This window comes from Bombus impatiens, unplaced genomic scaffold (assembly GCF_000188095.3).
Source record: "Bombus impatiens unplaced genomic scaffold, BIMP_2.2 scf_0621, whole genome shotgun sequence".
Taxonomy (NCBI): Eukaryota; Metazoa; Arthropoda; class Insecta; order Hymenoptera; family Apidae; genus Bombus; species Bombus impatiens.
In genome coordinates this window covers 36,326-50,004 of record NT_177040.1, presented here as the reverse complement: position 1 = coordinate 50,004, position 13,679 = coordinate 36,326, and the positions used below count along the sequence as shown (strand labels likewise).

The window sequence follows — 13,679 nt, the reverse complement described above, 5'->3', positions numbered from 1 at the left end:
TCTGATTTTGTACTTTTATTGAATTGTTAATAAGATAAAGCACTTAACATAAATATAATAGAAATTTATTAATGAGAAACATATTTATAAAATAAATTGAATTACTATTTATTTTCATTATTTGAATTTATTTTCAGATTAAATTATCATTATATTTTAATGTAACATAGTCTTCTTAAGTTAAAATCTTATTCTAATCATCTTCATCTTCCATTTCTTCCTCGTAATACCTGGAAGTTGAGGGCACAGCCAAGTCTAATGATTTGCTTGTAGAATCTTGTTGATTATCATTTGTTGACTGATACTTGGTACTTTGTGGAGGAGACTTGGTTTTTGTACCTTTTAATGATTTGTTCACTAATCCCAATAAATGAAGTTGCTCCACCTAAACATCTTGTCATATGAAATGTTTTTCAATATTAAAACAGATAAAAAAGGGATTGTAAATATTATATTTACCTGCAGACTACTTATTTGATTATCAATTTTTGTTAATATATTTTGAAGAAGTTCTTTTTCTTGTGTTAATTCTCTTTGAAAAACGAGTAAATCGCTGGTACTTATTTTTATATTGCTAAAATCATCGATAGTCGCCATTTTTGGTAGTGTTATTTAATTATTTTTATTTTTAACGAAATCAATAATAAAATGCAAACTTTATAGTAACAAGATACGCTAAAGTATCAAGTTCACATAATTTTAAAAATTCATTCTATGTAACTAATAACCTGTAACATAATGTTTGAAGGTTATGTATGAATGTATGAATGTATGAAGGTTTTCATAATGGGTTTCAATGTTACCAACTTGACGTGTGAGTAAATGCTGGCTATTGTATACTGTCTGTGAGTATTTTGAATTCAGTATATGCGTTCATAAAATTGGTCAGATAATGTTTTAAATTTGTTGAAAATATGGAAAAAAGGTAACCGTGCATGGAGGAATTGTTAAGAAAATATAGTGCGTGCTAAAAACTTTAATTTGGTTCCTGACAGAGAATAAGTCGTAAAATACGAAGTTATAATTAGGTAAATCATTTTATTTCGGAGTTTCAGTGGATTTTATAAGTTTTCTTTCGTAGTGTATTAATATTTTATTCTCTCTACAGAATTCTAAGTAATACTACAGAATAATCACAATTTATTATATCCAAATTCATTTAGGTACAGAATTTCTTATTAGATCACAATATAATCTATATAACTATACGATTACATTAATTTGTTAACTTTTAAGTGATCAAATTAAGTTAAATAGAATCAATGCAAATCTTGCAATCATTTTAAAATAAATTCATCATACAGTGTAATTTCTTATTTATACATTTCAATTATTGGCTATAGCGTCTGTGCAATGATCTTCTTCTTGTATTTTTTTAATACTCTGGTAATGTTTTACTGTATAATGACGTACATTGCTGCACACACAAGATTTGCATTAGATTATATGTACATATACATACAGAAGATATTCAAATTGGGAGCACAACTACTGTTATCATGCTATCATTATAGAATGTTTATAATCTACTAGTACACTGTTACATTTATGAAGATCATTTTTATTATCTTTATCAGTATCTAATAATTTCTTTGAGAATGTAAAATTTATACAACTGTAAAATTTTACAATAATTCGTAAGTATTGAATAGTTAACAATATTCATTGGTATGTAAATTTATCAATGTTGGAATGTCTCGCAATAAACAAAATGAGAAAAGACGAGTAAAAAAGTAATTAAAATAATATTACCATATAGTAAAGATGATAACATCAAACAATAATTGTCCTCACCAAAAAGAAAGTTGGTCTCTAGATGTAATCAATTAGCATCTGAGAATATTTTCACAATTGTTTTTACATAATATGCTGTGATCAATCATTGGTATTTATAATTATATATAAATATCATTATACCATTTACACAAACTGAGGTATATGGTAACTTTTCAGGAATTCTGTTCGTATTGCCTTTACGGCATATATAACTCAAACGAAAATAAATAGTTCGCTTAATTGGTACATACATCGTTCAATTTCTATACTATATTCGGTTAATTTTGATAATTTTCAAAATCGTCGAAAGAGTGTATCATATATCGTTACAATAATTCCGTTCTATTAAAATTGGAAATACTATTATAGATATTGTTGCTGCTGCAGCAAGGAAATTCATGTAAATTCAAATCACATGATTTAAAATAACGCTTTTTTTTCAATTTTCACCAATCATCGTTAAGTCGTAGGCCATAGATACGTTCGTTGCTGCAGTAAGGAACGCGTCAATCTTTCGAAGACGAGGGTGGGGATTCCCGACTATTATCGTTCGTAAAACTAGATAATCCGAGACCACTAGTTTCATGACTCGAGGAACTAGTTGGTGAATTACTCGAACTCCTGGCGCCACTGAGTGGTGTCACAGTTGTATTATCAACCGGTATTAAACCTTCTTTCATTCTCTTCTTCTGCTTCATTCTTCTGTTTTGGAACCAAATTTTAACTTGCGTTTCGTTTAACTGCAACGCTGATGCGATTTCAATACGCCTTGCTCTGGTCAGGTACTTGTTGAAGTGAAATTCTTTTTCGAGCTCTGTTAGTTGTTTGTTCGTGAAGTTGGTTCGGCCGGTATTGTTGAAGCTACCTGCAATACCGGCCATAGGTCCGCCGGTAAGACAGTTCACAGGACCGCTCGTCGTAGTTGCGTACGGGGATCCGTTTCCACCTCCAACTGTGCTACCGCCATATTCTCCCACATTTAGATTTGTCTTTGCTGCTGCAACAAATTTTGATCTTTCTTTTTATTTAGGAACTTTTTGTATAAAATTTACAAGCGCGTTTATATATATTGAAATTCTTTGCTTTATATTTACTATTCATAAAAATGTTAGCACTAGCAGTAACAATGCGAAAGAACTATTTTGACGTAAAGCTTTAGAAAAGTAAAACATCTGTGTAATTTTATATATCAATTACAATTACGAGATTCTAGTCATTAAGATTTATTATCAATATTTGTGTGATTCAGAAGGGCACATGTTGTGACTCAAATTCCTTTCCATCTTAATTATAGATGTCAATGCCCTTCGTACGTGACCGATGCGTTAACAGAAGAGGTTAAAAGTAATATATACCGAATTAAGCTTAACTCTGGTCCATCGAGCGACAGCCGTTTGTTGCCCAACACAGCTGGTCAATGTTCTAAGGAGCGAACCTGTCCACCCTTTACCGAAGACCGATAGGGTTAAGCCCTAAATCTGGATCAAATTGCATCAGCTGTTGTCGAATGTCAAGGGTAAGTTGTTACGTCATTTTATTTAGCCCGTATTTATCAACCGATTGGTGGTCACTCTAAAAGCATACTCGACTTGGATCATGTTAACCACCTTTCCCTATACGTGTATGTAATCACGAGATCGTTCAAATATTTTACTTTAAAAATAATAATCGTATCGAGCTGTCTGACAATATGTATATGACCACAGACAGAAATTAAGTTTCGTAATTACGATCTCGAGTCAAGTTATGTTGACGAGTGCCTATAGTCAGCTGTCGTGTTGGACTGACAGGCAAACGAAACAAACATAATATAGCCACACGAACCATGTTTCACATAATTTCGTCTAACAATTTCGATAATAATTTTACGGAGTAAGAATTTTTTATATCAATCGAATCGTAACACACCGTCAATGAAGCTCACTCGGAAACTCGATACGAAGTTCCAAATTGTTTACACGCGTGTTCATTAGCAGGGAATTTTTGGATATAAAGCAATGCAACCAAACTTATTCTAACTAGGGAGAAATGCGTTCTGATGAAAAAAGGTGGCGTCACTTACGCATTATGGAAATTAGATTGTTATTTAGCCTACCGGTATGTGGAAGTCAATTTACTTAATGGCAGAGGGCGGACAAAACTGTCAAGCCACCGCCTTAGAGTCACATCTTCTTTTTCACCCGTGTTTGCCTGTATTGCTCCATTCCCCTTATCACCTTTTTATATTTTACCGAATATTAGAAGTATTTAATTGAGACTCAAACGTATATTGAATCTAACTCAAACGAAAATCAACTTATTTTGTACGGATTTTATTTCACAGATTTTTCAAGTAATCTGATAACATCAGTCACTTAAACATCGCGCTCGGAACTTAGACGGCGGCCATTAAGCTCACGCATCTTCAAGCTGAATAATCGAGTTGGACAAGTTCTATTAGTCCACGAGCCGGCGTGGAACAATGGAATGTTTTCCGTTTTCGCCACTCATTCATCAATTTAGCACCTTAACGGAAGGACAGAGCGTGCGCTGCCGCTGATTTTCTCCTAGCCAGGCCGGCGAACGTCTCTATACATCAGTGATCATTAGTGCTGCATCCAAGTTTTTCTTGGATCTTTTAAAATTATATTTTTATAGAACATGAAATGTTCGTGGCAATGGAATTATGCGTTTCTTGCGTTGCCTGGGGTTTGTATATTACTATCTCATAAGAATGTGGATACAGAATGGTGTAGATAGAGACGTAAAGGTAACAGACTAGCTGACAATCGTATCGTAAACATTGCAGTTCACATACTTTTTGAATCAATAGAAAAAGATGATATATTTATAGAAAATACGTATCCCTTCAATTGTAGTATCTCTTATTTTTGTAGACAGTTCGGGCACTTGTTGATAGTTTTCTCTACTCGTCGTACAACAGAGAAGAGGTTAATTCTTTGTGAAATTATAAATTGAAAAGACTTTTATATATAAAGCTTCGTTTTCGTTGTACACACTGGTTTGGACCCATTTCGAAACAATAAAATAAAATGTACATAGTCGTACAAAATACGAGGCATCTCTGCAATCGTAGCACAACAGAGAACAGTGTAATTCTTCGCGAAGGTATGAATGAAGAGTATGAAATAAAATTTTTGCATACGAAGCCTCCTTTTCGAGGAAGATAACTTTGAAAATTCATCACGTATACGTATACTAATTTTAACTTTTTGAATGAGGAATCACCACTTTTCTCATCTAAGATTGTAGAAACACCCTGTATAAAGCAGAAGTCTCTTCGCGTCACTTTTAGCAGAAAAGGTGGATCTTCCAGCAAGGAGTTACTTTGTCAACTAGATGCAAGAATTCTTGGTAATCCGTATTGCTGTTTGACCATCGTTCAATCGATAAAATTCTTGCTTACAGTGTATCGTGTACCAGTCGGCTTCGCAATGGCAGTCGGTAGCCACGTCTGATTTCATTTCTCGAAAAGGCAAATCCCCGAGAAACGCTCGCTCAGGTGGAATGAAGGAATCACTTTCGATTAAGCGTTAGCGTGATATCCTGCCAACTGCTACTTACTCTGCGACGAACATTAATATTAGTATCGATTAAAATTGTTTAGTAGTACAATTATTAGATCGTGTTACCTCCTCAAGTAATGTTCATAATACTTCTTTGCCGCGTTTTCATCCGATAACATTATTTTAACGAAGGAATGCTTTTGTTAATTTTCAGACGGGCGTAATAGAATGCAGATTTGCTCTTGCAAAGAAATTCCAAACATTGTGTGTAAGGAATTGGACTATTGTCGATATTAGTATACATTGGTGTAATTTATGCGATGTTATGGATGTTTTGTAATGATCGTTCGAGTTAATTAGACTGTCAGGTAGTTTTTAAATAATGCTAAGATCAACTTAAAATTATATTGCTGAAGTGCAAATGAGAAGAGAACAAGACACAAGGGACAGCACAGGCTAAAGAATAGACAAATTGGCATGGGTTAAGGATTACAATTGGCCATAGCCCAAGGGAACCATAAATTATTTTCAGAAGTTTTTTTCACTTCTTAACTTTCTGTTAACTCTCTTATAGTCACATTCATAACATAGATCACGTGTGCAATTGAATAAAGCAAAATTCTATATCTGTTACAAATCTTGGCTTTAGTTTCCATTTTTCAGGTAAAGTATTATTAAATATAAATTACTAGAAAAACCATTCTACTCGTATGTATATATCATGTATGTTTCAGTGAGATCGCAGAAAATTCTTCAGAGATTGCAGTCCATACTCCTCGATCACAAAATGCCTTACAATTATCCATCTCTGCTTCGATAGAGTTCCCCCAAATCTCACTTCCTTTTGAGTTTACTTTAAATGAAATACGTTTCGCGTAAAATTTCCTCATGATAAAATTTCTTTCAGATAAAAATTTCTCTCGTCAATAATGTTCGGCGTGGTCATGGTTCCCAGCGAAAGTTGCTAGTAGAAGAACGACGAATTATTATATCCCTCGGGTGGCGCAACGTCAGTCGACCAAGTGCACTTAAGCTCGAACATGAATGTAATTCTCGCACGCTCGCGCGAGCCTATCGTCACACATGCGAAACACGTATACACGAGGTAAAACACAGGGAAACAGCAGCGTGGCCGCGGTTTCGAAGCATGCATGCCAGTCAGGCTTCGTTCAAAGGCCCCCGATTAAATCTCACCTGGCTTAATATTATTATTTTACGTGGCGCCTGCGAGTGAAAACGAGCGACCCGACGAGAGGGCGAGGAAATTAGAGAGAGTGCGAGGGGCGGGCAGGGAAGGTTGGATAATGCCAGTGGATAAAAGCAAATGGAACAGTGCAGGAAACACTGGCCGAATATCGTTCACGTGAACGATCTTTGTACCGTCTATGCAACCGTAATTCCAGTTATTTAGCCTCTCCTCCGACCTCCCCGGTTATTCGTGAGTAGAAACATTGTTCTGACTAGGTGTTTCCAGGTCTATTACTACTCAAAACTATCCAAGAACTGTTCAAAAAGATGCTTTCGTCATTAAGGAGTCGTTCGATTGTTGTTTGCAATTTATTGGGTTCGCAACTAAGTAATTGCGGATTTTGTCAATGTCATCTAATGACAAAATCCGCAACCACTTAGTTGGCAATCCAATATTAGATTTTTTTGAGGTCGGTGGAGGAATGTATAGAGTAAGGAGGTAGGAATTAAATGAAGCTTTTACAGAATCCAGATGTTGCATGGTTTTCACCCGTTCATTGTGAATCAGATTTTTGTTACATATAAATTGCCTTGTTAACAAATAGTTCTGCGCCACACCTGTATCTATGCAGTTAATCTTTATATGTACATAAATTGTAATCATTCGAACATCTATTACGTTCATTATATCTATTACATCTATCACACTATGTATACAGTGGTTCACGTGGAAGTATTATTATATATACATAATGTATTATATTATACATGTTACACGAGACATTTTGAAATATCACGAGTAAAGATATGATTGTATTGGTTGCACAAAAGGTTTAGTTTTTTACGGCGAGTGTTCAAATATTGTTGGTAAATTGTACATGTCTTAAAGTTAAATATTCGTCGATTATTCAAGTGCTACGAAAATATGTGCGTTATTGTATATCTGATAGAAGTGGACATTCGGTTTGTATCACGCATCTAAGTTGGTATCATACACATATCTTGAAAGTACGTGTCGACTGGTCATGTGTAGTGAATGTGTTAATTACAAGTTTTAATCGGTTCGTTTCATTATATGTACGTTGATAATTCGTTCTGAAAGCAGGGGAAAAAGGAGAAGATCGAATCGAAAATAAAACAGGAGAGGTAAAACGAATTGAGATCGAGTCTCTGCGAAAACATTAAGATCAATCTGGTTTAGAGTTCCTACTCTCGATCCGGTTCTTCGAGGATGCGTTTATTAATCGTAGAATTGCGATCCTGCAGGTCGATAGGGAAAATATTGCTATGTAATATGTAGCCATTCGGTTTTCATCGTTATAATTTATCAATTGCTAAATAATTATGCCACCTATAATAGCACAAAGTATCGTATTCTGTGATACCTACACAATAAATTTAACGCAGGAACTCTAGTCACGATAGTCTTCAATTCTTCAGATACAAAATTCAAGAAAATTTTCTTCTAACCTAACATTAAATTATGTAACCTTCTAATATTAAATTATGTACAATAAATATACAATCGAGGGAAAGGATGAAAGGAGGTTAGAAAATATTATTTCTTGTTGTGGTTACTAAAAAGAAAGTCGATTAATGACAATCAATTTTTATCTATTTTCACTGCATTCTGATTTTTTCTAATTGGTCATATTCTCCTAATTAAATTTAGTAAATTCCAGGATAATATGTACGACGATTTGGTACACCGAACAAGCTTCTTTAATGGTGTCGATAAAATCGTAAGACGTTAATCCGTTGATTATACGGGATCATTTGGCCTTGTGGTAGGGAACGTGCCCCTGTTAGACGAGCATTACGCAATTCAAATATTATTCAAAGGCTAAAAGCTAGGGGGGCAGGGCGCAGATGACGTAGAAAGGAACTAGAGGGGATGAAATGTGTGCGTGCGAGCAGCCATAGGGTATTATGTTACCGGAAAGATGGACCTGGATAAGGGCACCAGTTTCCTTCCTCTTCGGATTTTCTTCGTTGTCGAGCAATGGTTTTCTTCTGTTTTCGAGAAAATTTCACTGTAAATCGAGGATAAAATTTTGATCGGCTGTGCTTGGTGATCGGCGATTCATTAACTTCATATCGATTTTTAGTTTCCATTATATATTATCTGTTAAGAATATTATTTATTTGGAAATTATATTGCTTATTGGAAATTAAATAAATTTGCACCTGACCATAGTAAAAGTTGATAATCATTGAAATAAATTATTAGAATTCTTAGAAGATTAATCGTGGCAATTTGACTGTTTTGCTGTAATAGCGTGTTTCAATATTCCAACTGTACCGATAACATTAAAATTGGTCTAGTCATTTCGCAGTCATTAATTCGAGTATTTTAATCATTTTCTTATTACGATAGATGTATTGCTTGCGTTTCTAGAAATCTGAACAGGGTAGGCCGTAGGTCAAAAAAAAAAAAAAAAGGATCCACTCGTCAGGATCCAGCTGTATTTGAAACTATCTGATTTCCACATCCGATTACATGCTACAACGCCATCCTAACTTCTTTTAAGCAAACATTCCACTCATATCCCCGTATAATTGAATGTTTCTTTACAAAGACCAAGCTTGAAGACTGCACGGACCTCGAGTAATTTTCCAAGGTTGGTCGTTAAACATAAACTTAGGAAACAATCTCTTTCAATATTTATAACAAAAATAAAGCCATTAGAACGTGTTATTATGGAACAAGTAGCATATAGTAGCCATCAACCGGTATACATCCTCGGAACATCTTGTTGCTGTTTGACATTCCGTAATAACTTGTTTAATTTATTACCTTTAAATATTCCGCGTTTATACTCACCGCCTTATCTCGGTCCATAATGGACGTTGTAAAATGTCATCGTTCATTTTTTCCGAAGTTTCAAAAGCAATTTGCAGAGTTATGTCGCGTTTTACCAATAAATATCGAGTCTGCTGCGCAGAAGCCTTTCGCGAAACGCGAATTGTTCGTTCGTCGGTTGTAACGAAGCTCGTTGAACGGCAATAAGGGATATCGAGACGTTTAACGAGCCTCGTAAAGTCGTTATTGTTGCTTGAACGACGTCAATAGCGCGATCGTGTTTTACGTTTGTGCGCGTGCTTTGTTACAACGCTCGTTCGCCAAACGTTCCTCAAGAATCGCTCCAGGATTTGATGTGCACGAGTTTTGTCGCGTCACGATTCCATATGCATTTCTACGGCAACATTTTATTTCACTGACCAAAACATCAAATTCCTGTTAGTTTAAAAAACATATTCGTATGTCTTCCTCTTCAGCGAAGTGTATTTTTCATCAAGTTCTACATTTTTATGGTATCAAATTTTTGTAGCGTACTATAATATTAGTAAATGATGCAAAATTGACTATATATGTATAGAATTAGTACCAAAATGCTGTAATAGATATAATGGCGCGTAAATACTTATTATGGCGAGCGTATCTGAACACCTGAACTCGTCGAGAGACAATGGATATAACAATGACAATGCATATGAATATATATGCATATATATTCATGTAATAGTTCACCAGCTTTCTCCGCTATCTATTGGGCTGGCAAATAACTAACTAAACTAACTAGCTGCCAACCCAATAGATAATTCTTACTCAATAATATAATAAGTCATGACACAGATGATTTTTTATACTTTTGATTCCACTATGTTGCGTTATTACGCGTTAATGAAGATCAGAAAATTCGACAACAGCTGTTTTTTGTTTCTAGCAAATCGTTTATTTCGTATGATGAAAGTAATCGAAGAATACAACATCTTATTGGGTTGGCAACTAAGTGATTACGGAGTTTGTCATTAGGTGGTAATGTTAGGTTAGTTGCTAATCCAATATTATTTTTTAATTGACCAAATATTTCTCAATTAATCGCGTAATCGTTCCAATAAATGGAGTTCTATTGTACACTGAATTGAAAGGGGAAATACGAGCTCACATATTTGCGGCGGATAAAAATTTATGCGCGTGCGATTGAATGTATTTATAATATATTGTTCGTCGTATTTGATAGCCATAACATGGCACGTTATGGATTCTATCCACATTCGGGATATTGATTAAATAGAGAAAGGAATCACTCGCTTCCGGAATTTCACAAACAGTGAATTTAACAATCAGTGAATTTCCTTAACCCTTTGCACTCGGAATTTTATTTCAGTTTCGTTACCAGCAGCTGCCAACGCTTTTAAGCGTTTTATTTGAAATTTACATTAACTAATGAATAAGACAATTTAAATAAATAAAGGAAGAAAGAAATTCACTTAAATATAGTTTTATTCACACTATTGTTGTATTTTGTAATTTTTAAGTGTATGATATATCTTGAAACAATTTCCAGGTTACAATCTATTAATTTGGATCGACAAGGGAGCTGCTGAGATAAAAACTGATGTCGAGTCACACTCGACATAGCAGTGTAAAGGGTTAATATTCTTTGAATACCGAGGATCTTTAACAACATATTGTTCGCAGGTATCTCAAAATTTATATTATTTATTACTATTATTAAATATTATTATATTACTTTTTAATTGTATCATCCTTCTAATAAACCGACCATTTAAATAAAGAATACGAATGAAGGGGAAATCCGATCTCGCCATTTATCTGTATCACGTGCTGTTATGAGAGCTTGCAAAAGAATGGATCTACTTACATACGTACGTACAAACGAATGTAACTATTGCACGCGTACTCTCTTTGCATCTGTCCGAGCAAATATTTTCTCACGATTGTACCGACTGAACGATAACGCACGTTACTCTAAATCATAGATAATAGATGGTTGGTGTATTAACTTTCTGTTTTCTTCAATTTTTGATGACCCCCATAGCGAAGGCAGTCATGTCTTTTTCATTGAATACTTAATAACACAATTAGGATTAAATATAAGAACGTTTGGAATTTAGAGAATTCTTAAGGTTCGGTAGGAGCAAAGCATCGTTACATGAATTTGTACAGTATAGAAACTAATTTCTGATCTGTAATTAGCTAATAGATAAATCGTTTTTTCGAAAATTGTTATACAGTATATGTATCGATTGGATCTTGTCGATGTATATAAGAAGCAACAAAACAATTTTACTGACACAATTTCCTTCTGTTCGACCCCTTGTCATCGGGTGTCACGATGGCTACTTTGATTTCAGCATCGCGATAACCAATGTCCTGAGTCACTATAAACGGTGGGCTTTTGCAAACGAGATTTCGATCGAAACTACTTGGCCAATTATATAAAATCGACTGTGTACTATCAATGATCTGAATAAACAATTACCTTACTTTGTAAAAATAAAAAATTTAGCTAAACCATTGGAATAAGGTTAATAGTATATGTACGTACTCAACGAGCAAAGTCTGAGCATGGTAATGAATTCCGTTTTTGCCTTTCTCTTTTTTGGTAAGAAGTGTTTGCTTTTTAGTTAAGGCCGAAATCTGAATTTCTTGGCATGATCCATAGTGCCGAACGATTGCGTGCAGTCAGCTTTATTTATGGCCTCGAGGTCAGTCGATTTCGCGTATTAAGATTAACATTTTTATTGGCCTTGTTGCCTAGACTTTCTTGCTCCTCTCCAATCGATTTATGATGCTGCTTATCGTCGCACGGTGAAATGTAAGTTTCACTTATCCGATCGTTTTAAGATAACTTTAATCTAACCGCAATCCTAGCTAAATAAAAGTTCCATTTGATTCTTAAATTTAATTCTCGTGAAATCACTTCTATGTATTTAAGGATAAATTAATTGATTACAAATATCTGTATTTAACATGTAAGGTTAGGTCTTTAAACTTTCTTTGATCTAAATTACATCACATCTGATTCTTTTAACACTTTACCGACCGATAGTCGATTAATCGGTTCTTGTCACCGATGTCTACCGACCGATAGCCTATTAATCGAGTTTTTGTCTCCGACGCTCACCGACCGATAATCTATTAATCGGCTTTTTATCGCCGACAATCTTTCTCATTATTTGAGCAGTAATTTGTTATTTAGGACTAAGGTACCTTGCTTAGTTGTGTCAGTTGCGTTGCTTTGTAAGCTGCCACAGTTTTATATCAATTTGAAAAACGTACCGTTCGCGATGAACAAAAAGAATGGTATTGGAGAGTTCAAACCGAAACAGAGCCGGCGCTAGGGAGAGTCTGCGCCTGAGATGCCGGTCGGACGTGCGTATGCTGTTGAATCACTAGCAGTCGGTAAAATGTTAAAAGTTCGATGTACAAAGTCTGATTTAAAGATATACTGATTTCTATAAGGGTCATTTTCAATTTCTAAAAACCAAAATGATCGTTATCAAAATTAATGGAGATATTTAAGGCATAAAGAAGTTTTCGTTCTTTAAAGAACTTTAATGGAGGGCTTTGCCATGGAACTGATAAATTTCCAGACGATTTTTAATTTGGAAGAATAAAACGAGATTATAGGAGTTGTGATCTGTTCTTCTTGCAACTAAAAATTCATTAACAGATAACGCAGTGTAGAAAGACGTATCATTACAACGAATTACTACAAGATTTTGCTACTTATCCGATATAATCTCTCTGTAGTTAACCTCAACCATTTAAATGTAGGAAGCCATTAAAATATAATAGCATGGTAGTAGCCTTTGAATCTTATTAATTTCCTTTTTTCTTATCACCAACGTGATTCGTAAACCAAACTCATAAATCCAAAGCAATGTAATTATTTTTGAAAGAGAAACACCTACTATACACCGAGTTTAATTTTACAAGCCCCAACACGTTCGCCTCCCATTCACCTTCTTTCCTTTCTTCCAACTCCAACATCAACCACCTCCACTTCCATCCCTCATACACACACATACACAAACACACACACACACACGTTCGATCTTCTCAAAGCAACACCTTTTCGCAACCCCAAACTCCGACATGGTCGCAGCATTGAACTCGAGGTTTTTTCAGCACTCGAGCCACGCTCGCGTCGTCGCGATATATCGTCGGTGAAGTGCCGCGGAAATGAAAATCACCGTTGCGCGAGACACGTGGACAGGGTGGTCGTTGATTGTCAGCGCGTTGCAACGCGGGCGCGAGCGAGCTAGCAAGAGAGAAACAGAAGGAGAGAGAGAGAAGGGGCGAGTGACGAGGGAGCAAAGGGGAGTCAGTTACTTAGGCAGCCGGCCAGGGTTGTTGCGGGACTTGCGGGATCCGGGGTTGCCAGGTTCGGCGGG

The 13,679-nt window shown here is 35.2% G+C and overlaps 2 protein-coding genes and 2 long non-coding RNA genes across 6 annotated transcripts in view; 2 read left to right on the top strand and 2 right to left on the bottom strand.

Annotated features, from left to right (window-relative positions):
• Window positions 1-5: 5 nt before the first annotated feature.
• On the bottom strand, window positions 6-764 carry LOC100745102. Its single transcript, XM_003491717.3, has 2 exons — window positions 460-764; window positions 6-385 (listed from the first exon to the last, which is right to left on the bottom strand). Exons 1-2 carry the CDS (start codon window positions 595-597, stop codon window positions 194-196), a joined length of 330 nt encoding a protein of 109 aa, XP_003491765.1. The 5' UTR covers window positions 598-764; the 3' UTR covers window positions 6-193.
• Window positions 631-13,679, bottom strand: part of LOC100744978 (homeobox protein Hox-B1a) — a 25,448-nt gene continuing 12,399 nt past the window's right edge. Inside the window, exon 2 of one of the 2 annotated variants that reach the window (XM_012389037.3) lies at window positions 631-2,773. In XM_012389037.3, coding sequence (XP_012244460.1) covers window positions 2,283-2,773 — 491 coding nt within the window. In that variant the 3' untranslated portion in view covers window positions 631-2,282. The remainder of the gene's footprint in view (window positions 2,774-13,679) is intronic. The other variant, XM_003491716.4, reaches the window with a different exon arrangement.
• Window positions 918-5,371, top strand: LOC117152039. Its single transcript, XR_004462262.1, has 3 exons — window positions 918-1,028; window positions 3,071-3,292; window positions 4,100-5,371. It is a non-coding gene; the product is annotated as an uncharacterized LOC117152039 (long non-coding RNA).
• Window positions 5,515-7,959, top strand: LOC117152040. Of its 2 annotated transcripts, XR_004462264.1 has the most exons (3): window positions 5,515-5,945; window positions 6,017-6,103; window positions 6,190-7,959. It is a non-coding gene; the product is annotated as an uncharacterized LOC117152040 (long non-coding RNA). The 2 variants fall into 2 exon arrangements; XR_004462263.1 differs by having other exon boundaries at window positions 6,017-7,959.

What these genes read in the sequence shown, in the direction of transcription:
- LOC100745102 (XM_003491717.3), bottom strand. Translation starts at nt 597, where the DNA reads ATGGCGACTATCGATGATTTTAGCAATATAAAAATAAGTACCAGCGAT. An exon ending in ATCAAATAAGTAGTCTGCAG is followed by an intron (nt 386 to 459) that starts GTAAATATAATA and finishes CAAGATGTTTAG; the next exon opens with GTGGAGCAACTTCATTTATT.